Source organism: Columba livia, chromosome 10 (genome assembly GCF_036013475.1).
Source record: "Columba livia isolate bColLiv1 breed racing homer chromosome 10, bColLiv1.pat.W.v2, whole genome shotgun sequence".
Taxonomy (NCBI): domain Eukaryota; kingdom Metazoa; phylum Chordata; class Aves; order Columbiformes; family Columbidae; genus Columba; species Columba livia.
In genome coordinates this window covers 18682151-18708397 of record NC_088611.1, presented here as the reverse complement: position 1 = coordinate 18708397, position 26247 = coordinate 18682151, and the positions used below count along the sequence as shown (strand labels likewise).

Below are 26247 nucleotides of genomic sequence, written 5' to 3'. Positions count from 1 at the left end.
GGGCTTGCACCCCACCTGCAACACCACCTAGGTCCCATTTCAGCAAAGCTGTGAGACACAAACTCTGTTTCTACCAGTCAGCCCACAGCTTATATCCAAAAGTCAGTTTTCTCCATATTCGCTATATTCCCTTTGGAACTGGTATCATCTACAACAGCAAGATTATACCCAAAATGGTGAAGAGAGAGCAAGACAAGCATGGTCTGAGGCACAAAAACACAAAAGCCATCTACAGTTTTGTAGGAGGGTCCAGTTGCTCTTGAGACTCCTACTAGATTTGGCTGAAAGTGGTCAAGAGGTTCAAAATTTAGAAGGTGGCATCCAGACTCCTGCAGACTGCTGTGGAGAGGCAGCACAGTTAAGTCTTGTTTCTGTAGAAAACAAATCAGGATAAATCAAAAGGGCCTGAACACATGTGGATATGCCAGCAGGAAATTCTGTAGACCTGAAGACCCTAATTCCCTATAGCACATGTGCAGAAGGAGAACTGGCTTTCAGCCTAACGTCAGAGTTCTTCCTTGGACTGAAATGCAGCAACATCTCTATTTTGGTTTGAACTCAGCTGTTTCATCTGTGGACAACTTCTACAAAAGCAATAAAATTACTAAGTAAGAAAAACCTACTTACAAAAGAGATATTTTGGTCCATAATTTGTTTTTAAGAAGTTGTTCGGTCAGACAATAGACTTAATTAGTAATTGAGCTGAAATTTGTAATTAGAAATCTTTTCACACAGCTATTAATGCTTTTGCTGCAGAGGAATCTCATCTTAAAGGAAAAAACCATCTCCAGTTCCACCACAAACACAAGAAGCAGCTGCTAATTTGAGAATCGCCCATTGCTTTGGGTGCCATGAAACAGACATCTCTAATAGGATATTTTAAAGAAAGCCTCTATGCAACCATTTATATTTGCGCCACCATAAAATGTTTCCCAGAATATCCACTGTGTTGAGAATGGGTATGAGAGGGCAGGTCTACTACATAGTTGAAAACGCTTGTTTTTGTGGGCAAGAACTGTATGGTGCTGCCCTATTCCTCTGCTACTGGTGAGAAAGAGGAGGCCCTTATTTTGGCACTTCAAACCCATAATTTATTGTGGCATTCACTGAGTTGGTTGGCAAGAGCCCAGTGTGCCAAGAGCTTGGTAAGGATAAAGATGTTTACTCTACAGTTTCTGGCCAAAACTCATAAAGACAACATTTTCTTCATGTTTCAGGTGGCACTACATTAAAACCAGTTGAAGTGAACAGCTTGAGTTTCTAATGGAGAAGGAAAAGGCTTCACTGCATACACCAACAAAATCAGGCAGCCCAAAAAGATATGTTACAACATCATAATATACATGTCGTAAAAGAACGTGAGGCATCAACTCAAGCTATAGCTTGACAACCAGTATGTAGAGCTTTGATTTTTTCATGAACAGTGTGTACATCCTCCTGTACCTCTTGACATCAACTTTATGCTTGTGTGCTCGAAATTAGCAGCTATCCAAAAACATTCTGGCAATATCAACTGTATGTAAGCCCCACCTAAGAATGTCTGTTTTTTACCCATGCACTGTGCCCATTGGAAAAATAAGTTAATCACACACCTCAGTTCTGCTTTCCTGGCATGTATTGATCTCCTATTACCATCCTAGCAGTAAAGAGGGTGTAGGAAACACTTCCTTGGTCACCACCTTCAATCTAAAATGCTGAGTTTAAAGACAGTGTGGGCTGAGGACAGTCCATGGCTGGAACAGCTGCTGGGTGGTCCCTACTGGACACATCCATCTGCACAGGCTGTTGGATCTCATCCACACAGCTACAGGGTAATACCAGTCAACAAACCACCACGACAGACAAAAGGGAATTGGCTCTTCTTAGGAACAGGCTGACCTTAAAGCAAAATCGTTTGTTATAAAGAAGGAGTAGCTACCCTTACATGTACACACATGTACTAGCACTTAGTTTATAACTTCTTGTACCCAGTACTTCATATATTTTTCCCCAGAGCTGACGTACAAATCCTCCCAGAACCTCGGTGCGAGCAAAGCTGCAAACCTTACATGGCTTAAAACGGTTGGGTTGACATTTACAGAATACACTTTTATGCAAACAAGACAGGGAGGACAGCAGAGGGAAGATCACAAGCTATTCAGGATATCAATGATTTAGTCCACAGCTTGACGGGTATTCGTTCCTGCGATTTAAACCATTACTTATTTAACCACATCCAAAAGCATCCTCGTCAGAAGTCACAGGACTGAGGAACGCTCCAGCAAGACCCCGAAATGGACCATTTAGCATTTAACATACTCTGAGCCCGGGAGAACATGGAAAGGGTCTCGCATCGCTCCGCAGTGGGAAGCCCCAGGAGGCTCTCTGAAGACAGCTGAACAAACAATGAACTGTCAGCCACAGGAAAATGATGAGGAAAAACACCCAACCACACGCACTTACTGTGCGCAGAGAAACACTGAAGTTCTAACCGCATATAAAAATCATATTAATAGCAACAAAAATTGCTTTGGGTTAGGGAAGGTTGAGAAGCAACTGACGCATATAGTTCCTATTTCTTTTAAATTCAGATCTTAGATTAAGATTTTACATTGCTATCCCCCATTACCCCCATCCTACTTCTTCCATTTAAAAACAACCTGTGCACATCAAGGGTGCACCTGGGGCTGGGGACCCTTCTCCCTGCTCATCCACCCTGCCAAGGCTTGTTACTGGCACAGCGAACCCAATGCTTCCAGCATCCTACTGGGAAAGACAGTTTTTACTGGGAACACCAAGTCTGCACAAAATCAAGAGGTTAGGAGAGCCTACACTCCTCCATTGATTCTTGATTGCAGCAAACAGGGAGGAGGAGGAGGGCCACGAGGAAGACTCATCACTCTTGGTGGAAGAGACTTCACAGCCGATTACCCAGCTATCCACTGCCTGCACATTTGCTCCATTTCATCTGCTCCAATTTTACGTAGTTAGGCTTATTTAGAAACCCCAGACAACTGCACGCCAGCCCGAGGCCTGCAGCGGGGCTCAGCTCTGCTTGAAGCAGATGCCCTATTTTTTTACACACAGACCCAAAACACAACACACTATTTTATTGGTATATTTTTATGGGAAAGGCAGAACAGACTAAAAAAAAGTTATTTAAATAAAAGGGTATTTAAACAGTTTAATAATGGAGCCAGAGGAAGAAGTCCTTGATTATTCCTTCCTTTAAGTGCAAATTCCACCAGCCAGTCCTAAACATTATTTATTACAGGTAATGAACACTGAAAGATAAATTAACCCATCCAGCAGGCAATTAGAGCCTTTGCTGCATGCACACACACAGAGCACCAAGATGGCGAGTGCCGCCGGAGCTGCTTCCAAGAGCCACATCCACCCCCTCCACCACCAGAGCATAATAAAAAGGTTGCTGAACATTTTTTCTGCTTAACCATTTCCGAAAAGGACATCCACATCTGTCACCGCCTGACAGCACCGCGGGGGAGCGGTGGGGATGCAGGATGCCTCCCGGAGCTGTGATTAATGGGAAGAAGGAACCACTGCAGTGACCCCATCTCCATGTGACACCAGCACTTCAGCGTTTCCCAATTATGCGTTTTGTCTGTACACCAGCATCCCTAACTGGGCTGAAATGCACACTAAAGTCATAGAGTTTTAGTTTGGAAAAGACTGGAAGTTGCAGTTTTTAAAAACCTGAAATTTTTGGCTGTTGCCAGTGACCAAACATCAGCAGATCTCCTTCCCTCCTGACAGCGTGGGATGTTTCCTTCCTTATTGCAGGTAGGTGCAAGCCCAGGCACTTCACTTGCTAAATTTACAAACAAGTCAGCAAGTCTGTGTCTGGGACAGCACGGGTCCTTTCTCTACAAATCAATCCAGCCTTCTTCATCAGACACCTGGTAAGAAATTAGAAGGAGCAATGGCTCAGTCCTTTCCTTTTGTAAGCAACTAAAGGCCAAGTGAGTTACCTAGAAGCTTTTAGCTAAGTGGAGGAGAGAAAACATCTTTTCTCAACTTCATATACACAGGAGACACCACACGAGACCAAAATGAACAATGAACTACATTTAACTGTCATGACTATTTTCACTAACTGGTCTCAGCCAGAGGTCCTCTGAACTTTAAGGGTCTATACGTTCACCTTCCAAATACATATTCACTGATGCTTTACCTTTGGTTTCTCCACATGTGTTCATGGCAAAAGGTGTTGTGTGGAACAAGGGGAATAAATGGGCATGAGTAAATCTCAAGGGTCAAGTCACTGGGCTGACAAACGATCTTCATTACTAACAGCAGCAAATTTAAGGGGCTGGAGTACATGAAAGGGACTGTCATTGAAGAGAAAGAGCTACAGAGACTTGGGAATTAAAAAATTCTAACCCAAAACCTAAAAGAGAACAGCATGCTGCCATTTTCAGTAGTCACAGGGGTTTCTTTTAACAATTTTAGGTACAACGTCTTTCAGATCCACAAAAACATTCCTCGCCGTGATCCTGAAGATGACTTCATGCACACCTCTCATCCTTCTCCTGGCCTCCCCCATGGTTTATCTTGCTACTGGGGCTTTTCTCATTGAACCATGGGGTCAGGTCTATGCTTTCTGCAACCATCTGGCAGAAGACATCACACTCCTGACTAACACAAGCATTTCGAACGGCAGTCAAGAGCCTTAAAATACAGTCACCATCACCAGAATCGTGCCTGAAAGCCATGCCCCCACCAAGGCACGGTCTCACACCACTTGAAAGTGTTTTCCAGCATTTCTGGGTTTAACCTCCACAGTTCACCCGCCTCCTCCAGGCAGCTCCTCCTTACCAAACCCTTTTAGCCAATACCTCAGTCCATGATCTGCAGTTGTGAAAACAGGTCCAAACCCTGGTAAAAGGACTTGTAATGCTCTGTCTGCATGGGAGGAAAAAGGTGCTCTGAACTTTGGGGAGCAATTGCATTTACAGGCTCTTCAGTCACATGTCAGATTACGCACAGAAGTAGCCCCAGCCCCACTGCCCTTGCTGAGGCCACAAAGAGTTGGAGCACACCTTTTTCCCTTAATACTCTATATATGCTATGCCCTTTTTTTCTGAGTCACTGCACTTTACATGAAATCCTACAATTTAGCCCAAGCTCTGGATTTCTGAATCTTGGTAATCAGAAAATGACACTACAGGGTTGGGGATTCCAGTGCTGATAAGAGAAACAGTGGAAGACAAATAGGCTGCAGCAAAGTACAAGACCTTTTATTCCCCAGCCAGCTTTAATGATGCAAAAGAGCTCGTTCAGGGACCTTGTTAGCCGAGATCATCCCAACAAAAGCAATTCCCAGCTTTCCAATGTGTTTTTTTAAGCCAAATGGAAATGAGCTTGACAAGACACAGCAATAAGCAATGCAGCAGGAGGTTAATGATCTATTGGCAACCACCAGCCATGCCAGGGCAAGGTGGAAGTTTATGACTTGCTCCAAAAGGAACAGAGTTCTGAAAGCTGTATGAACAGCACCTGAAAGCAAGTCCACCACTTTCATCTAGACAAAGCACATTACTACCATTTATCTCTGCTCCTGTAGCTGCATTGTACAGAAAAAGCACTTTTTATGGGCAAAGCACACACATTTGGGGATGTTCCTAATGGGCTTTGCTTTTTTCCACCCCTCAAATCTTTCCTAGCAATGTAGCTAGGAGATATTAAACAGCCTTGGGACACAAGTAAAATCCTCTTGAGCACACACTGAACCAGCTCAGCAAAGAGCAACAAGTGAATAGAGGAGCCATGCAGGAATGGAGACCAAAAGCAGCACCATGCAGCTGGGGGAAACCCACATGCCTAATAGCTCTCACCTTCTCAGCTTTTAGTGACCAATGCACTGGAATGGTGGCAAGTTGTTTACAGCTGAAAAGCTGGAGGGAAAATAATCGTCCCAAGTTCTTCAGTGACAGGACTGGTTCCCGGTTTTAAAACACTCCAGTTTACAGTGAGTACATGGCAGCTGCACTTGGCACCTCAACATCAGCACCAGTGCTACCCTGGCAGGGCCTGTCCATGATCTCACCAGCAGAAATGCTGCTTCTTCTTTATACTTTATTAATAACATCCATAACAAAAATAGCAATGGGTCTGTATTAGCAGTCAGCCAGTATCTACCCTCCTTCCCCTACTATGGGTATGCGGTTTAGATGAAAAAAGCTCCATCCCATAGACCACGTTAATCAAAAACAGAAGAGAGGAAACATCTCTTGCTGTGGAACTTTGGGTACAGAGATAAAGTGAGGAACTGGCACTTCAGGCCTCCAAACCCAGGACAGCAGCCCCAGCTCTGCCTGGGGGAGCAGAGGTGTGAACGCATTGAGGGGGCTGCAAAGCATCCCTGAACCCCTTGCTACCTTACATGCCACAAGGTCTTTGCAATCGTAGGGACTGAAGACTTATTCCTCTGGCTCCAGAAGGACCTGGGTGCTTAAGCCACACCAAAGGCCCTTCCAGCAGCAGGGATGTGCGCCACACCACATCTCACCCCAAGGGAGAGAGCCAATGCTACCGCTTGCCTGAAGGACGGGTCTTAACGTTTAGTCAGCATCCAGCTCCCACTCCTCTCTGTGGGAAGAAAAACCTCCACATCTTCCCCTTAAAAGATTTATCTTGGCACTGGTCTTTTCAGAGGCAACGCTGCCAACACAGATGGAAAAATAAGCAAGTGGGTCCATCAGTCTTAGCAGTTGTCACACAGTTTCTTTTCAGTGAGTAGCAGTGTAACAATGCATTAACAATAAATGAAATGCCATGTTAACACTAATTTGCATAGCACAGAGCCACAGCGCTTTGCTTCCTCTATTCTCCTTCCAAACTCTCCTGACCTGCATATGAATCGAGATGAAATTTAATTGCTGGGGCATTCAGCAGAATCACTGAATTCCTGCTTAATGAGGCTTCATTTGTACTCTGTTGCATCAGATACCTTCTCTCTAAGGTGCTGTATTAACTAGTTCAGATGTAAAATATTTTCCAAGGCATATTTTCATATGCATTTCAACAAAGTAGCAGCAGGAAAAGCGCTGACTGCAAAAAGACAGTGTTAGTATCATAGCATGATAAGGCCAGCAAGGTCCCAAGCCATATTCCTTACATTAAAAAAAAAGTTTTAATAGCTTTTACATCCGCTCTTGCGTACTACCACACTGTACCTATGCTGTGCAAACCTTCCAGAAGGGACAAGGCAAAGGAAAGTGGGAGGTGGGACCTGGCCAAGGCCCGCATGGGAGACAGCCAAGAACAAGGAGCAATACCGGTAATTTTGGTGACTCAGAGAAAGCGCAGCCCACGTTGCACTCAGAAGTCAGAGCTCCGGCTGGCTTTGCATTCAGACGGCTCACAGAGCTTACCTCATTCAGGAGTCCTTGGCTGTGGCCAGAGGTACCTCAGCCTACAAAGCTGAGCAGTTCCCTGAAAAATCAGCCTTTTTTTCTCTTTTTTTTTTCTTAAATAGAGCCTGGCCAGTAACAGCAGCACAGGCCCCGCTGTGTTTCAGAGTGGCACACAGTGACCAAAGCAACGAGTCCCCTGAAGCACAGTCGATCACGTTAACTTGTGACCGCACGGGACACAAGGCTGCACGGGCGGTGCAGGCAGGGAGACACGGTCAATGGGAGACGCCGCAGTCGCCAGTGCTGGATGAAGCCAGGAGCGGCTCTTGGCTCCTGCCCGAGCCTCTCACCCACGCTGGGTCTGCAGCACCGGCTGAGCAACACCAGCATCACACTCGTGCGGTAGCTGCAGGGAACACGGGGGGAGCAGATCGCCATAAGCAAACAGAGATGACCCAAAAGGCACAGCAATGCCGCAGTGGCCGGCATGCAGCTTTCCAACACGGTGAAACCAGGTCACGCTCTCTGGCTGCTGCAAGGAGGCTCCCGGCTCTACCCACACGCCCCGAGGAGCAATGCGGCTTTGAGAAGCGCTCGAACACGCAGACACCTTCGGACAGAGTTGATCAGCTGCATGTTTTGGGGCAAGGCGTTTCCATCTGCTGGTTTGGCTCTAGCTCCGGCTTGTGATGTTCTACCTCCCAAGATGGGACACAGCGGAGCCACACACAGCTCCAGGTAACCCCCAAGCGCTGCGACCAGTGATATATAGTGAAATATTTTGGATTTAGAGCATGTGGAGCTCCCCAAGGGATTGCAAATCACTTATTGTTGCAGGCTTGCGAGATGGGATCAGCCTCTCTCCTCCCATCCAGACTCCCCAGAACAGTTACAGCATGTTCAGAGTGGTAAGAAAAGGTTTGTCCTTGAACTTGTGAGTTACAGGAACCCACAAAAGTACTGCTCACAGCTCCTCACCAGCCTGGTCCAAACAACAAGTGGGTTTGTACGAGTTGCAACAGGCAGAAGACAGACCACAAAGTCAGTTTGCCATTTGCATTACAAGGGGAAAGACTGGGGAGCAGGGTATGGCACGAGGCAGTTCTAATTATCCCAGGGTAGCTAATTATAAAGGATGTAAATTAACAGAAATAAAACCACATGGTCAATAATAGTATTTTTTAAGAGCTAGAAATTTTAGCCCATTATCTTTCCAGCTGAAAAGCTTTAATTGAAAATGGCTAATCTTCCACTGGGTTCAGGAAGGGTTTACAAGCTAATTGCTCTCTTTTCTTTAGGATTAACACTGTGTTCTGCGAACAGGGGTGGAGGGCAGCAGATGTGCAGCCTTTACTCTCTTTAATCCAAATGCCCCCATTGCCACAGATGCTCCCAGTGCTGTGCGGTGGCATAATGGACTCGCTTTCTCGCACATAAAGTGGTTGTTCTGAAATGAAATTACAGCCATCTATTAGGAAGGGAACAATAAATTTCCTCCACCACGCTTCCCCATCATGAAAGACACAGCATTAGCTTCTAACAAACCCCCAATGGAAGTAAATCTTGCAGGAGAGAGAGCAGCTAACAGATACATTTACCATTCTCCTTTCGTAACTGGTAGCTGGTGTCATTTGGACGTGGGCAGTAAAGTCATTACCCTGCAGAAGTCAGAGCGTGATCCCACAGCCTTCAGGGTGGCCAGGACATGGCTGCTGAGCTCGAGGCTGGGAGAAGATTCGAAGGAGCTGGTGGGGAGAGTGACTGCCTTCCATTTCAGCAGAAAGAAATTGCTTTCGTTTTGCTAACCACAATGGCAAATACAACCTATCACTCTCACGGGCTGTGAGCAAAATTAGTTGATAATCTTGGCTACCTGGAGTAGATGGGATTTGCGTTACATGAGAAAAAGCAGTTGGGTTGATTGTGTGATCTCTCTGGGAGAAATGCACTTAAGGAGGGAGAGGAAGATCCCTAATAGCAAAGGCAGAGTAAACCCTAATTCTCTGAAATGGCACGGGGAGAAAAAGCACCTTCAAAGACACCTGAAAATGAACAAAATCAAGTCGTGACCACTCAGCTCTTACTGTGACAGGGCAAGGAGGACTGAGTCTTCACATGAAATCTGCACCTCCCTGGGCATCTGGCACCTCCTTGCGAGGTCCTGACTAGCAGTCCAAAAGCGATAACGCACCCGTCAAAGCATTTCTTCATATTCCCTTTCTCAGATCGGTGAAGGCCACACCATAGGGAGGAACAGCATGACAACCCACCCTACCCCTGTAGCTCAGAAAAGCAACAAAGCACCTGGGGCCAAGAGGGATGGGGAGAAGAATGAAGCATTTGGTGTCTGAATCAGAAGAAAAGTAAAGCTAATATTTTATACCATAAAGTCTCAGCACTACTGCTCAGAACAAGAGTAGCACCTTTCAGGAAGGTGCCAGGGAAGGGACCCATCCCTACCTACATGAACTAACGAACAGGAAAGCATCACCTAGGCTCCCTCTAGGATGACTAAAGACATCTTTTCCTAGAGCACAGTTCATCTCAAGTCCCTTGCATTAAGTTCTTAACTTTAGCAATCTGTAAACCAGAGAGAAAATTAATCTCTTTTGAGAGAACAGCAAGTACAGCTTGTTAACTGCTTCCCCAACTCCTCCTTCCCCTAAACGCTAAAATTTCCTGCTGAATCAAAGGGAACATACTAAAGCCCAGCAAGAAAGCAGTGCAAACACCACCCATACAAGAGCATCTCAGTCAAACCCACAACAGCAGGAGACACAAGAGTCCAGGGAACCGGTACCAGACACAGAAACAACAAAACCTCAACTAGTTTTCAAAAACTGAGTTTGTGTGAAGTTCAGCTGAGTATTTGCCTTCTCAAACCCTTGTCTAGAATAGTCACGAAGCCACTATCCTAAATCAAGCTTCTTGCTAGCTAGAGAAATGGAATATTTCATGTTCAAATGAAGATGAATTGTTGCCAGTCGAGGCATCACACTGCGCTCAGCAGTGATCTCTATCACGTAGAAGATTTCCTCAACTAACGGAGAAAACCTTCAAAGCAAGCAAATGACAGACACGCATATCATGGGCATATGACAGTATTAAAATCTAGATGGATGCTGACATATTAACAGCATGAGTTAGAAGGGGATATTTTCAAAACTCTATTAACCCAGTGACCCAGTTTATGAAAAAGACATCTTCTCAGTTTATGAAAAAGACATCTTCTCATTTGTACTTTTGGTTACACATAAGAGGCAGCAAGTGCACACTCTCTGCTACCTCAGCACCCCTTTGCTTGCTGAAACACAGTAGTCACGTGCAATAAGGCATTAAAAGTTAGAGATTTATTCATATTTTTGCCATAGAGTTTAGAGCAGAGCAGTTCCCTCCACATTTTATTTCCCTGTGCCCTCCTGGACATTATTTCTGCTATTCAACTGCACAGGAACCTCAGAAGAAGTTCACTCACCAGAGCTACACCTACTATTCCAAGAATGTATTTCTGTGAAGGGCCACTATGAACAATATTGAATAGCTCACGGTCACAAACCTTATTACTCCACAAAGATAAGCGCACAGAATCCAGGCCAGAATCAACACTGGATGAATTATTGCCAAGAAAAACAAGTTTTGCTGTCTCCCACCTTCCGATTAGCTGACATTCTTCACACACAGTAATAACCTGACCTACTGCAGAACATGAACTAGCATCACAGGTTTTAAAGAGCTCCCTAGAAAAAGTTTTTCATAACAGAAATACTCTCTCTAACTACTTACAGAATAGTAATTTAAGAATATTTATTCCCTAAAATATATTGTACTAGAAAACCCTTTCACTCAACTATTAATTCGTTGCTAAGAAGCAGTGCCAGGCTTAATAGGACGTCGAGATTTGAGTGAAAATCATGGGGTTTCTCTCTATATGGCTGGGAATTGATGCATGTATGTTGGCTGGGGAGGAGACAACAAGAAAATAAGTCTTGATCAAAATGATCAGACAAAGCAATAAAGCTCACAGGTGCTCTGAACCAACAAGCAACACCTGAGGAATGGATTGCAAAGGGGGCACTACAGCTTCCTTGCAAGATTTCAGGTGTGTCCTCACAGTAACCGCACACTCCTGCGTGCTGGGCAGATGGTGGTCTGAGCATAACTAGCTGACAATTACCTCATTTTTTCTGTGATTTTCCAAGGTAATTAAGAACTTAATTCCTTTAGAAACAGCATTTGCCTCAAGCCCACTGGGGTGGTTTTTCAGGCAGTAGTCACACCATTGCAAAGGATGTTTGTGATCTGAATTGCAGCCGTGTTAAATACGCCATTAAATATACAAAGCACCACATAGCCTTAATTATCCCCAGAATGACTCATTCCTGGAGTGAAGCGATTTAGCCAGTGGAGAAGGGTGCTGGAGGAGGACAATGCAAATGCTCTTCACAAGTCATTCCTGTAGCTGCCACATCAGTCCTCTCATAAAGCCACTGTCTCCTCTCCCATCTTCTCTGGTGAAAGCCTCCGTCCATCCTCCTCTGGAATAGCATCAGAGTCATTTCGGTCGGAAAAGACCCTTAAGATCATCAAGTCCAACCGTTAACCCAACACTGGCACTAAACCATGTCCTTAAGAAACTCATCTACACATCTTCTAATCTAAACACCTCTGGGGACGGTGGCTCAACCACTTCCCTGGGCAGCCTATTCCAGCCCTTCCCATGAAGAATTTTTTCCTAATATCCAATCTAACCCCACCCCTGTGCAATTTGAGGCCGTTTCCTCTCGTCCTGGTGCTTGTTCCTGGGGAGCAGAGCCTGATCCCCCCTGGTTCCGAGCTCCTTTCAGGCAGTTCAGAGATCAGAAGTCTCCCCTCAGCTCCTGTTCTCCAGCTGAACCCCCCAGGTCCCTCATCTGCTCCCATCACACTTGTGCTCCAGACCCTTCTCTAGCTCCGTTCCCTTCTCTGAACTCACTCCAGCACCCCAAGGTCTTTCTTGTCATGAGGGACCCAAAACTGAACACAGGATTTGAGGTGCAGAAGTGCTGCCATGAAGGAACCCCATGGATAAACACAAAAATATCCCACTTACTTAAGAGGCATCCAACAACATACATCTTTAATGGGACCACTCAGGGTGAAGGGCTGGGAAGGTGGATACCCACGGCCATACCTGCTCCCCATTGGGAGAATGGGGGTGGGCACATCCACACTAGCAGCCCCCACATCTGCTCATCCGGCCTCAGGCTGGCTGGCTTGGCCTCCTGGCCAGGATTCGCCTCTGCAGAGGGCGATCCAAGCACACCAGCCTCCCTCGCTCTAAGAAGGTATTTGGCAGGATTTGACAGTGGAACATAATTCCAGATGAAACAGGCCAGATTGAAGGATTTTTGTGTAATTAGGAGTATAATACTGTATTTCAGAGCCTCCTAAACACTCACAGTTAACAGAGGGCAGAGTGCTCAGCAGAAGCCCATCTCTCATCACGAGCGACTACAGCTGGCACTGAGTGGATGCAGATCTTCATTTTCTTTAATAGATCAGCAGCCCAAGAGCAGTGACAGACAAAAGTCTGCCCCAGAGTGAGCCAAGTCCAAAGCAGATGTCCTCAACCAGATGCCTCAACTCAGAGGCATCTGATGTTCCCAGAGCAGCTGTGCAGGTACCAAGACTTTGGGGAAGTTTCTATAGCAGCGGGATGCAAAGAGAATTTAAGCGTTTACATGGTGCAGCTGATTTACAGCAGCGTGGCTACATTTAAGTCATTGAGGCTGAGGGAAAAGCCTGAAAAAATAAGGTGCAATTCCCTGCTGGAGGGCTTTTGATGCTCTTCACCCCCACAACAGTTTATAAGTCTCAGATTTGGAGTTGACAGATCACCTCCCTGTTACCTCTGCCAAGGTTGATGTGTGGTTCCTTTATACTCCAGCTTTTAAAAGCCCATAAAACCCTAAATTTCCAAGCTTTCAGAAAGACCCAGTCCAGACAGTACTGCGACATACACTCTTCTCTAACCAGCAGGTGAAAGTATAGTGGTTACAGGGCAACATCACCTCTTATTGAAGTGGAGAAGAACAGGACAGCTATACATGCACATTTTCTAAATATACGTGCAGATTTTCTGCAAGGCTGCCAGGCAGCACCACCATCAGCTCTTTCTCCACAGGGCATCGTGGTGCTGGGGGAGCTGCAGGGGTAGGAGACCCCTGAGACCAACACTATCCCAAACAGCGGCTATAAGCCAAGAGGTGACAGATTTCAGGCTGCTGGGGACCTTCCCAAGCGTTCTTGCCAGCCAGCAGACACCTCCATGGGATGAGCTCATCCTTGCACCACTACAAGGAATAGACAATTTTCTTCACTTGGGCAAACCCCAGAGCAAAGGTGCCAGCACCACCTCCTCAACAGGCCAAGCTCAAGGCTCAGATTAAAGGGGAAACTTCCCTGTCACCCCAATTCTACTCTACAGCAGCCACTCACCCGCACCCTATTGCTCCCTCTGCCCCCAACCAGGCAGCTGCTGCTATTCCAGGAAGGATGATTGTGTGCCAGTGCTGCCAACGCACAACACACCTGCACCATGGAGGCACTGCCTGGGGTAATATTTGAGGTGCTTTCATTGCTGTTTGCAGCCCTGCATGCTCTCATGCGACAGCACTGCCTGTCGCCAAACCCTGGGGTGACAGAGCAGATTTATGAGTTAAGAAATGAGATGTATGCCTATATCACCAGGAAAATCACAGCTGCAAAGTTCACCCTGCCATTGGGGCAGCTACGACTTTTCCTATGACAACATTGCTGCCTCTTTGCTGTCACAGCCCCCTCCCAACTCCTTTGCCTTCCTGCAAAAAGGGGCATCCTTAAAGGCTAAACTTTGGTTCTTGCAAATTTAAGAGTTTCACGTTCTTTGAAACAGGAAAAGTTTCAAAGCAAGTGAGAAGCAACTGTGTGGGGCTTTCTCTCACCTGCCTTACAGATGAAAAGCTCCTAAGGGACATTGCCACAACACCTTCCTCTCCCTGCAAGTGCCACCTCGCGCCTCCTCCCTGGAAACACTTGCTGGAAGGCAACTGAAACTTAAGAAAAAAAATGGTGAAAAGGACAGGCAAGGAAAGGGAAGCATGGGGATTGAGGAGACAGCAGATTAATAGCCTGGCATTTATGGCAGTTTAATAATAGAGCTGTCACAATAGGAGAGATTTACTAATTGCAGAGTCATTTGCTATGGATTTCCATCAAGCTGCCATTTAAATCGCTGTGCATTTTTTAAGGCGGTTTTCGGAACAGGGGAAGAAGGGACAACACCCACAGTACTTATGCAGCTAAATTTAGGAAAGCATTGTGTTTTCTTACAGATGTACAAGTCGATGAGGATAGCAAGGAAGGAGCCAGCATTACTGCGAGCCCAAAGGAGTGGAAGGGCAGGTATATATTTGTGTCTGAGCCCCACTGTGCAGCAAGCGGGTCTTAAACCTGGGGACAAGGTTCTGACCTCAAACTAAACCCTGGCAAGTTTTACATCTCTTTAACCAGTGACCTACTAATACCTCCAACACCTCCCCAGGCACGAAGCTATAGCTCCGATCTGTCTTTTTGTGCAATCAGTCAGCACCAGTTTTAGTGGCAAAAAGTCATGTTAAACTACAGATATGAGAGTCATGATCTCTCGGGGATGGCAGCAGGGAGGATCAAGTTGGTCCTTCTTCTAACCGACTTCAAAGTGAGCTGGAAGCTATTAATCCATATGTTCTCATCAGGTCCCTGAGGTCACCAGTGCCCACCCAGCAGCAACTCACAGAGCTGCAAGCGCTCAGGTCCTCCTGGACTTGCAGCATCAGGGTTGTAGGACAACTGTACAGGTTGAAAAATTGCTCCAATAAAAACCTTCATGGAGAGCTTTTATCTGGTGGAAATACCTCATTCTAGTTAAAGCTGGTGTTCCTCAGCCTTGACCAGAAGACTTTCCAGCACAGCCTAGCATGAACCAAAGCCAACACAGGTGTAAGCACCTAGTGAATGAGAGAACCACAGCATAGAAAAGACTGTCAGGCAATTGAACTTGGTGTTCTACATCCTAGAAGAGCACCCTCGCTCTTTTGGAAAGGAAAACAGGGTCTCAGCACAAGCAGAAACAGTTCTGCATCCAGCAGTCCTTTGCCCCTCCAGCATCAACCCCCAGGACTCATTTCCCCCCAGAATAAAAGGGGGACTACTATCCTTTGTACCCTGGTTCTTGCATCTACAGCACCACAAACCACCACTGAGGCACCGTGAGAGCCACAGACCATCCAGGCAGCCGCACGCTGGGCTTGGCTTAGTGCCGCAGGAGAAGCTGGGGAGATGTGCTGGTTGGGGGCCCAGGGTGAGGCCACTGTCACATCTCAGCCAGGAGCCCAAGGAGAGGCAGGGCCTTCTTCATTGCACATGCTCTCCAACAAAAAAGGCCATTTTAATCCTCTTTTTCTTGAGGGAAACAGGGCTCTCTTGGAAGTTTGGTCAGGGCTTCGCCTTTGCAGATCATCAACAATTAGCAGCCTACACAAGTGCACAGTTGGGGCTTTTGAGGCATTTCAATTCTGCTGTCATTTAATAACCACCAGTGACTCAGAGGCTGCTTTCTGCCCACATGCTGTGGCCCAGCACTCCAGATCTTTTTCATCCCTTTGAATCCACTGGTACAGAAGATAAAAATCTATTAAACAAGACTGCTTTAGCATTGCATCTGCAGCTAAACTGACACACCAAGAGCGTGATTTGATCCGTTATTACATCCGGGGCTGTTCCCAAGAGTGTTGTGCAAGTGCCTGTCCAAAAAGTGCATGTATTAATGCAATATAGGGTTCATCCTATATCATCTTTGAGGACAGAACAAGCCAGCACCAGCTCCCATCCAGCTCCAGCATCTTACTGTTGCTACAGCTATTTCTAAGATGTTTGGGTCTACCAGGAACACATTTAGACACAGATGAGATATGTTACACGGCATTTTTCTTCTCAGAGGCACAATCAGTTCCCATTTTACACTTAGCAGAGATAAGATGGCTGATGCATAATTAGTTTTATTTTATAGAATGCTTTACCATGAGCATCCTTAAACAGAATTCCGCTATAGTGAACATACTGTACAAGAAGAGTCTTCACTGAAGCAATCATTGCCTAGGGACAAAAGTTAGACCTAAGCAACTTTAGATGCATTACTCTATATCTTAGGTAAGGCTCTTCAGTAATGTTAAGAGAAGCCAACTGTGCCAACACATATGTTCACTATACATTCCCACCAAGTTGAGGGCAATGTTTACCCCCAGCTCCCTTGCTAACTGAATATCTCCTGCTGTGCCTACTTCACTCAGGAAGGCGCAGAAGGAAAAGGACTTCCCAGTCACCTTACCCATGGTACCTTGGGAAAATCTCTCACCAGGTTATGGTTGGACTTGATGATCCCCAGGGCCTCTTCCAACTTAAATGATTCTATGATTCTAAAACAAAAGCTGGATAAACAGGAGAAGTTAACACCAGAATGCTGTGCAGAAGCAAGAAGTGAAGAGCTGCCCCAGTGCCCAGGGTCTGGGATCCCACTCGCACTGCCCTGGCTTGGAGCCCAGAGCTGTCAGCCCCACAACCGGTCTGTCCTACATCACCATAATACATGGCACAGCCTCAGGACCACTGCCCAGCTGTACCTTTCCCCATGACAGGTTTCCATAAGCAAAGTAAAAGCTAATAGAAGCAAGCAGTGCTATTTCATTTGTCCTGCAGACAGTCTACAAACTCCCTCATCTTGAGGCTGACGCCAGTGGACAGCTGGTATGGTATCTCTTACCTCCACAGATCCCTCCTGGGAAGCACTCAGGAGCCCAGCAGCCTGGGGTGCTGTTCCATGGGACAGGCGTCTGTACAGCCAGGCTGGGAAAGCCAGCAGTGCCCATGGGGAACAATGACCTGCGTGTTTTCTTCAGCCAGACAACACTGCGCATGCTCTGAGACATGGCAGAGCCTCTGGCTATTTCAAATTTTCGATTTCAAGTTAATTCATCTCTTTGAAGAACTGGCTTCAGCATCTAGGCTGTGTTTGCAGCCCAGATGTCCAGTGCTGGCTTTGTCTGCAGTCTAGGATCCAAGTGGCCACAAGTCAGGGACATCAATGTCTCACGTGTGGGCACTCGTGTATTGATAGATCTGCTCTTGATGTGCTTGTGTTAAGAGCACAAGCCTCCCCCATCCCGGGATGCTCTGCATGGAGACAGAACCTCAGAGGGAGACAAGAAGCTCATTACTCAGTAAGGATGACGTCCAAAAAGTACCCACACCGTGTTACACTTCAGTCTCCAGGCAGATGCCCAGAGACAGTGGCTGAACTAACCTAGGTAATGGTTTTCCCCTGGAATTGAAAGAGACTATGTAAGACTGTCTCCTCTCATCATCTCAATCTAAAATTTGTTTAAAAGCCTCAAACTCCACATTTCTGCATTACCTGAAAGTGCCAAGAGCAACTACCAACAGGTGACCAGGAGGCAGTTCTCCCACTGTGATCATTCCAGCTCCTTCCAGGCAACGTCACAAAAGATCCTCTCAAAATGTGCCTGTACTAGTAGCCTGCTGAGTATCTGCTAGGAAGATGTGTTCATTAGCAATGACACCTCTGCTATTTTAAATGCAAACAGGACCTACGATCTGCATTTATGACATCTGTGTGCTTTAGAGCAGACACTGCTTGGGAAACCAACCCATATGCATAATTACCAGCACTGCTTGAGCCACGCTTCAGCTGCTAATTAACAATCAATTTATGTTTTCAATTCTAACATCAATATTAATATGAAGTTTTTATTAATGCCATAGAGAGACACCTACAAGTATACAATGAGTATAGCTGACCTTTCAAAGCAACTAGAGAAGAGTCACAGGAGATATTCTTGTCTTATTTATATATTCCCCCCAGGTGATATCGGTGCTGGAGGGCACAGTCAGAGGGATGGAGCCGCATTTGTGCCGACAGCCCAGCAACCGCTGCGGCTCCAGCTGCAGCCCAGGGCAAGGCCAAGTCCCCCTGCCCCTTGGTGGGTCCATGAGCTGCAGGAGCCATGAGCCAACTCTGCCCTCTTGTGATCACAGCCGGGCTTCAAACCTCTCCCCCCTCCCTGTGCATCAAAGGGGAACGGGGCTTTTGTCAAAAATAAATACTTCCAGCAGACATGAGAAGGACCATTTATTTATTGAGCTCTGCAAGAGTCAGAAGCTGCTAGTGGAATTTAGCAGATCCCTCAGCACTCAGGGCAATTCCTGCTCCTCTCTGGGAACAGCCAGACCTCAGGTTTGCCCCATCACTTACAAAAGGGATTCAGCCCCCCCCAGCACCTTGCCCTTGCCTTAGGCTGGGGCACTGCAGCCACAGGGCAGCTCGCAGGGAGCACGCTGGGCATGCTGGCAAGCCTCTCATGTCCCAGGCCTTTGGAATGGCTGTGCACACAACACCAGATTCTTTGGGTCAAGTCATCTCTTAAAAAAAGGCTGGAGAAACCTCTCCGCACTGCAATATCTCCCCCATCCTTCCTTACTCATCCACCTTCCAAAGCCAAGCTGGCTGCACAAACTATTCCCACACGTTTCTTCCCAAGGCAAGGGCTGGCTAGAAAACAAAACCAGGGAAAAACCTTCAATTCATCACCTGCAAAATTTTCCCTTCCTAAAAGGAGCATCACTTGTTTCAGAGGCTGTTAGGCCAGCTCCTTTATAGGCAGCGCTCTGCCTAAGGCTGGAAGGCAAAGCCTGCAATGCGTGGTGCTCCACGAGAGAGCAGCATGTACCTGCAGTTGGGTGTTGGACTCCACAACTGCTTTTAAAATGGCTAATGCAGAGCTGGAGGAGAACGGGGACCGAAAGGGATGCAGTTCAGTATTTTTAGTCTCACATGCACACACACAGGGCCACAACATGACCCTGCAAGAAAGAAGGTGCTGTGCAGTTGATTGTTCCTTGCTTTCGTGTCCCTATAAGCTGACCTATCACGGCAAATAGGTGCTGGATGGTTAAAAACAAAACAAAACAACCACCACCACCATCACACCACCACCAACCAACCAACCCAAAAATCACCACCCCCAAACCAAACAAAACCCAGGTGTCTGGGAGAATCAGGCTTCAGAGCCAATTTCTACTCAGTTGCACCAGGCTCTTCAGAGTCACAAGTCGGGTATTAAAGGCAGGAGGGCCTGACTTGGCCATCATAATAATTTGTTGGTATTCCAAAAAAGTCCAATAGAAGCTCTGGATACCCCTTATCTCCTTTCACAGCTTTTTGACTGGAACTCAGATCCTGTTTTGACATCTGTCTTTACTGCTCCCCTCATGTAAATGCAACAAGCCACAAAAGTCATGTGCTAACTTGAATTAAGTCTCACAAAGAGCAAAGAAATTTAAAAAACGAATATACACCAGCCTCTGAAGCCAGGCCTTTCTGAAGGCACAGACCAGCCAACTAGAAGGAGATGGGGAGGGGGTCCAGAAAGTTGCTGGGTAGTGCAATGGGCAGTAAGAGTATAACACAGTGCAAAGCAAGAGCGGCACAGGTTATTTGTTGTCAAGATAATACTATCAAGAATATTTAGGTGGTATATATTGGAAAATGAAAAATGACCAGCACCTTGCAAAGGACCTTGTAACTCTGGCTGAGAATGGAAAGGGGAATATAAAAGAAAGCTGCGATGTGCCTACCTGTGAGCTTGGGAAGAGCCTACAAAATCCCCACCATAGGTTGCTGCACTAGCAAAGGAACACGGGAGAAACTGGTAATTCATTTAAGTGCTAGTAAAATATATGTACACACATATATACCTATATATGTCTTATCACAGAAGCTTGTTAAACACATCTCCATCACATTATGTCACCGCTGCATGTCACTGTTTAGACAAAATGACAAGGAAAGATTTGAGAAAGGATTTAAAAGTTCTGCGAAGGATGAGGGGATGAGGGGATGCCATCAGCAACCTTGTGAGGGCAAAGCAAAGAAACAGAAAAAGTCAGAACTGGCCCCTCACAATGTGGCTACAGAAACTGCCCCCAAGGGACATCACCTGCTGCAGGGGTTACACTTCAGGGCAGACAATGATTTCTAGCTGGGATATTTCCCCGGGCTAATTTGCGGAAAAACTGCTCTGATGGCTGCACAGTTCCGTGTTGTTCAGGCCGGGCACTGAGTCCTGCCAGGGCTCACCACGGGGAAGGGAACTTTTCGGAAAGTGATTTGGTCATTAGCAAAACACCTTTTCCTACCTTTTGCTATTCTGATAGCTAACGCATAGATTTTTTTAATGCACAGATTTATTTTTTTTTTCTCTGGGATATTAATTAATCTTGCTGAATTTTGTCCCCCATTGCCCCCACCCAGATATCCTGGGGGGAGATGGAGCAAGAACTCAGACTGACAGACGATCACTTGCTGGCTGCCCTGGCCCCTAAAGACACTCACACACACATCACACAGAGCTCCATGAATTAGCATCGAATCTCAGGTCTGTCAAACTCAATGAGTGCTGATTGATGTAGCCTTTTGATTAATAGATTTTGTCAGGGAAAAGAAGGAAAATTACAACACTGCCCAAACTACTGCAACAGCTGATGTAGACTGGAGAGTCAGCTTGGCTGGTCGCCCCACTCCCAAAGCCAGCCTCTGACAAAGCCTTCCCTCTGTTTTCTGATTTCAATTACTGGTATTAAAAATATATATATAAAATAACCAAATAAAGCCAACTGTGCCATCTCATTCCATTGAAACCTCCCTCTCACAGCAATCAATTGAAAGGCTGGCTGACGTTTACAGGAGAGCCTTTCAAAGCACACCGGGTCCGCTCAGACACACCTGCTTGTCTGTGTATCTCCCGATTAGCTCTGAGTCCAACCCAGGTCAACAGCAGAGGAAAGGTAGTCGTTCAGCACACACAAACTGCTATGAGCCATCAATGCCCAGCTTCCTACCCAGTCCTGTATTTGCGGTTGCCTTGCTCCAAGCCTCTTTAGTCACATCCCAAAAACTGGGATATCATTAGGATATCAGCAAGTCAAGGGCAAATGGTGTCGTCTCTGGTTGGGACTCCCCTATGTTAGACGACCTACATCCTTTTCCCTATGGTGCACAAGGTTGCACAAGGCACTCCAGGTCACTTAAAGAGACTATATTTTGAGATATATGTATTTTATTTTTTATTATTATTACCAAAACTGCATTTAACATCCCTAGGATGCATGCTGGTCACCCTCTCCAGTCACTGAACACACAGCAGTATCAGCTCCCAACACCAAGCACTGAGCGGACAAGTTGCTCTTGGCAGCTGTGTCACTTTCCCTCCCGGGGACAGGAACGAAACCAGTGACAGCTCAGTCCCCTCTGTCCAGGGCCAACACTAACCCAGGCTACAGACATGCTGAGCACAGCGTCTGATAGGCTTTTAAATTGTTTCCCTACCAGCAAGGGCTTAATGGAAAAATGCAATAATAGTTAAGAGTTCTCCACTACCTATACACTTAAACACTGATATCCAAGTAGAAATAAGGGACACCAAAATTCATCAAGGAATCCCTTGAAATGGACATTAACTATAAGGGATTTTCAAAGTAAATTCTGCTCCTGCAGAGCCCCACGCTCATAGGGTCTCAGTGAGAGCGATGCACTCGGTACCGTATATAGTTTTTCCACAAAGGGATGTGCTTCCCTCATTACAGAGATCACAATCTCCCATGGCCTTTGGTGGCCTCCAGAGCACACTCCTCTGGGGCAGGGCTCTCCTTGATGACAGCAGCACACCATATTTTAGCCCCTGTAAAGCAAAGATCAGGTCTACAACCCAAAGATTTCTGACCTCCCCAGGCAATGGAGTTGAACTACTCAGTGACACGGGTACAAGAAGGTCGCCACTCATTTATAATCCCGCAAGCCCACCATGAAGAATAAACTGCAGGCAGAGAAGCAGCAAGCACTGCTGGCAGTGCAGGGGAAGCTCGCTATAGGAACACACAAAGGTATATTAGTGTTCTATGACAGCATTATTAAGGAAGTGTTTGGGAGATCTAAGGTCCATAGGAAAGCAGTAAGTAGTAAATAGCTGGATAATGTGAACTTACACATAGCTTGGGAACAGAACAGCAAGGATGAATCTGTAATTGTCAGAAAATATGGAGAGAAATAAAAAATAAAAATAGAAAAATAAATAAAATAAAATATCACTGCACTTTGGCCAGATACCTTAGGAAGCAAAAAGGCTCTTAATTTCTACAGATTTCAAGAGAAGTAAAAATTTGCTATCTTTAAGGGATCCAGATTTGAATAGACTAAGTTACTAAGGGTTATTTCTGTTGTACCACCAATGTAAATTTGGATTCCTTGCATTCTTGAAGACATCTAGTGTTCCAAATAATCAGCATGCAAACTACATGTAAACCTTTGGCTGGGGTTCCGCAACACGATACTTGTTAAAATAGCAACCCAAACCCCTGACCTCTTTGTAAATCCAGACTTTCCAGGTACAAGGAACATCTCCTCCCTGTCCCTGTCTCCCACCCAGTGGATGGGGACGACTGTGGTCCCTGCAGCAGCAGCCCTTGGTCTCTACCTCACGTAGTTGAGCTAATTCAGGAAGACGATACAAGCACAGAAAGCCTGTGTAACTTGAGTACTAAAACATCCACATGAAAACATTACTCAGTACAGTCTGGCTTTCAGCACAGCAAGCGGCTGCTGTTCATGAGGTTGACAGCAGAGAGACCTTTATAAAAAGAACAGAGGAGCATTCAAAGGTATTTTGCAGGGAGCAATTCCTTCCAGTTATTTTATTAATACCTGCATAGTTCATGTCACCTATAAGTGTGATTCTTAAGGTTGCTTTTCTCAGCCTTAAGACAAGCGGGAATCAAAGGCTTAAGAGAGGAACAGAAAGATCAACAGAAAACAACCCACACCGCAGTGGACCGCTCATCGCTGCACTGACTCATGCGGAGATTAGATACCAGGAGCCGTTTGCAGCCCTAGTCAAGCAGGACACACCGTCCTGCTGTTCCAGGAAAAGTAAAATAAAATAATCACTTCTTAGAGATGACTCAAGCCCTCACAACAAGCTCCCACCTCACCAACTCCTTGGTCACTCGGGAAGAAGCCAGCGTGTTCCCTCACGCTCAGAGCGCACCACCATGCCCAGACCGCTCCAGGGATGCCCAAGGAGACAGCTTCCCACAGCGTTTTCCCACCAAGTCCCAGCTTCTGCAGCATCCTAAATTTCACCATGCTGCTGCCCTCAAAGCACTGAACCAAGACCACCACACTTCAGATGCCCTCAGCCACCAACAAATAAGGTTTAAATCCATTGCATTTAACAGGCAAACCCCAGATCCGGTTACAAGAATTAGCCTCAAAGGAAATCATCCTTATTATTAAAAGCGCATAACTAAGGAAGAATACAGACATAGCACCTCCTTTTCCTCTTCCTAACTCAAAAACGCCGACAATGAGGCAGTCAGGGGATCAGAGAAGTTTTTGTTCAGTTAATGAAATATCAGCTGCAAGATCTGCAGAGGAGCTTAAACACAAACCTCAGACATCTGTATCACAATCTACCCTGCTCGCTTGTAGGGAGATTTAAAACAAAGCAAACCAAAATTCATGAACGGTTAATTGAGCCACAAAACAAACCGAGGCTCCAGTCAGCAGTACAATTACCTCGGAGCGCCCGCCACCGCAGGAAGGTCTGCAAGAAGTGCATGCTCTTCTTTCTCAGTCCCAGAGGAGGTGGCAGCATTGGCAGGACCGGGTCTGCTCCACCACTTGCTCACAAACCCTCCGGCATCCCCAACCTCCTTCCGTCCTCTGGTGCTACCTCGGTCCAGCTGTAGCGAAGTGCACCTGGTCTGCTCTGCTAATCACTGATGTGGAATCTGGGGCTTTCCTCTCTCATTCTCTCTCCCTCTCCAAATAAGCAATTAGCATGAATAATTACAGCTCTGATGATAATACCCAGCCACCTTTGAGCAAGAGGGAAAAGACTGTAATTAACTCTTTCTTAGCGATCAGAGGAGGTTGAAATAGCACAAGGCTAATCATCTTCTTCTGGGACGCCTCCTGGCTACAGAGGATCTTTGGAAAGGGTGAGCAGCAGAGGTGAAGTCACATCCTTTTGGAAACACCTCCATCCAACCCGATTTTGTGTGTCTGCTACCCAAGCAGTCATTAGACATGCAAATATACACACTGGGGAAAAGAACCCACAGTTTCCCCGTTGTGTGCTTGACCAGCAATGGGTCATCCATCCAGAGACCACCGGCAGCATCACCCCACGATGAATCTTTGGCCACCGGGGAACACGCTGTGGCAATGCATGGATCCCGCCGTGTGCGATGCAGAGATGCACCAGCAGAACGGTTGCTACCACCAGCCCTGCCCAGGGCTCAGGAGACCCAACTCAGGCTGGAGAGGGCACCAATGCCCACCCTGCTGTGGGGTCCTGCCATAAACCCGGCACAAAGGCGCTCCCACCCCAGTGCCTTCTTCCTGCCCCATCTCCCAGGTTGCAAAGAAAAACGTCTAAATAATGCAAGTGAAGACCTGAGATCAGGAGGGAAGACGGGATGACCATGATGAACATGCCTTTGCATCAAATGGGCTTCAGCCCCTTCCCAAAGCCTCTCCTGCCAGGCAGGTGGGACAGGCACACACGAACATCCTGCTCCCATGTTCCTTCCAAGAAACAAAACGCTACACGCACCACCCAAAAAAAGAGAACGTGAGTCCCGAGACTAAACCAAGGGTCGGTGCTCCTCTGCAATAATTGCCCCGAATGTCCTGCAACACTGAAAGGGGGCAGGGTTAGATGATTGCTATAACATGCTCTCTTCCTGTTACTGGAAAAAGTGATTAATCGAGTTACTATACAATCCTGGAATGCTTTATTGCTATTGCAGTGTCTGGAGATGTTATTACACAGCGCTGCACTGTAACAGCTGGGTATGCTGCCCTCCAAACACTCCAGTTTTTATTAAAAGAGTACAAGTTTTGTTAACATCTCCTCTTGTACTCTCTTGACCTGAAACATTTCAGAGTGGAAAAATTAGCGTGTCTATGAACCCTTATCACGAGCCTTGGAAAACCTGCTGAAATTTTTATAACTCTCCAAGCATTTAAGCATTCATTTTCATATTGCAAAGACTGCATGTTAATTCTTTTATTTATGAAGTCAAGGTGCTCAGGGCACTGCAAAATATAATAAAGCAAATTAAAATGCAATAAAATATTTATTTATATAATAATTTGAGAGATTTAATGATTTTGTAAGCGGGACTTCACCAGGATGTTGTATGTAATGTGTATTATAAACTTCCTTACTCCATATACTCTTCCACTACAAAACTAGCTTTTTTTGCTTATTTCTTGAAAAATTAGAAGGTAAACATAGTCTTACATACAGTCTGAATCTGACAAATTATTATGTATGTTAGTTTCCTGTAGCACTAATAGTTCCATGGACATTAGGCAGACTAAGCAATGGTATCAAGTGAAGCTTATATGTCAAGACCCAGCCTTTGAAACTGTAACTATTAATACGACCAATATGGCTCAATGGTTATGATATTGGGGCCTTAAAATGTTGTTCTGTTGTGACAAAAGTACACCTGGGATACCTACACTTACAGTATGGCCCAGTATAAATTCAAGAGTCGGTTGAGTTTGAAAAAGGGAAGGGCATTTGGGACTTGAATTTTATTTTGACTGTGGTTTAATTACCAGAGCAGCGAGTCCGGCCTCTGCTCTGGATTTTTTCCTCAGTATCTCTGGCCCAAGGGGGCTGTTTATGTGCTGTTGATGGATACTGGAGGTGGAGGCACACGCCATCGTACTCTGGTTGGAAACCAGATG

At 46.1% G+C, this 26247-nt stretch overlaps 1 protein-coding gene across 6 annotated transcripts in view; it reads right to left on the bottom strand.

Annotated features, from left to right (window-relative positions):
- The window catches only part of GRIP2 (glutamate receptor interacting protein 2), a 248993-nt gene that overhangs the window by 81551 nt on the left and 141195 nt on the right, over positions 1-26247 (bottom strand). The window contains exon 1 of one of the 6 annotated variants that reach the window (XM_065075606.1): positions 24058-24296. The exons of the other annotated variants lie outside the window; for them this stretch is intronic. Coding sequence (XP_064931678.1) covers positions 24058-24136 — 79 coding nt within the window. The 5' untranslated portion in view covers positions 24137-24296. Of the gene's footprint in view, positions 1-24057; positions 24297-26247 lie in introns of those variants that run through there. 6 annotated transcript variants of the gene reach the window in all.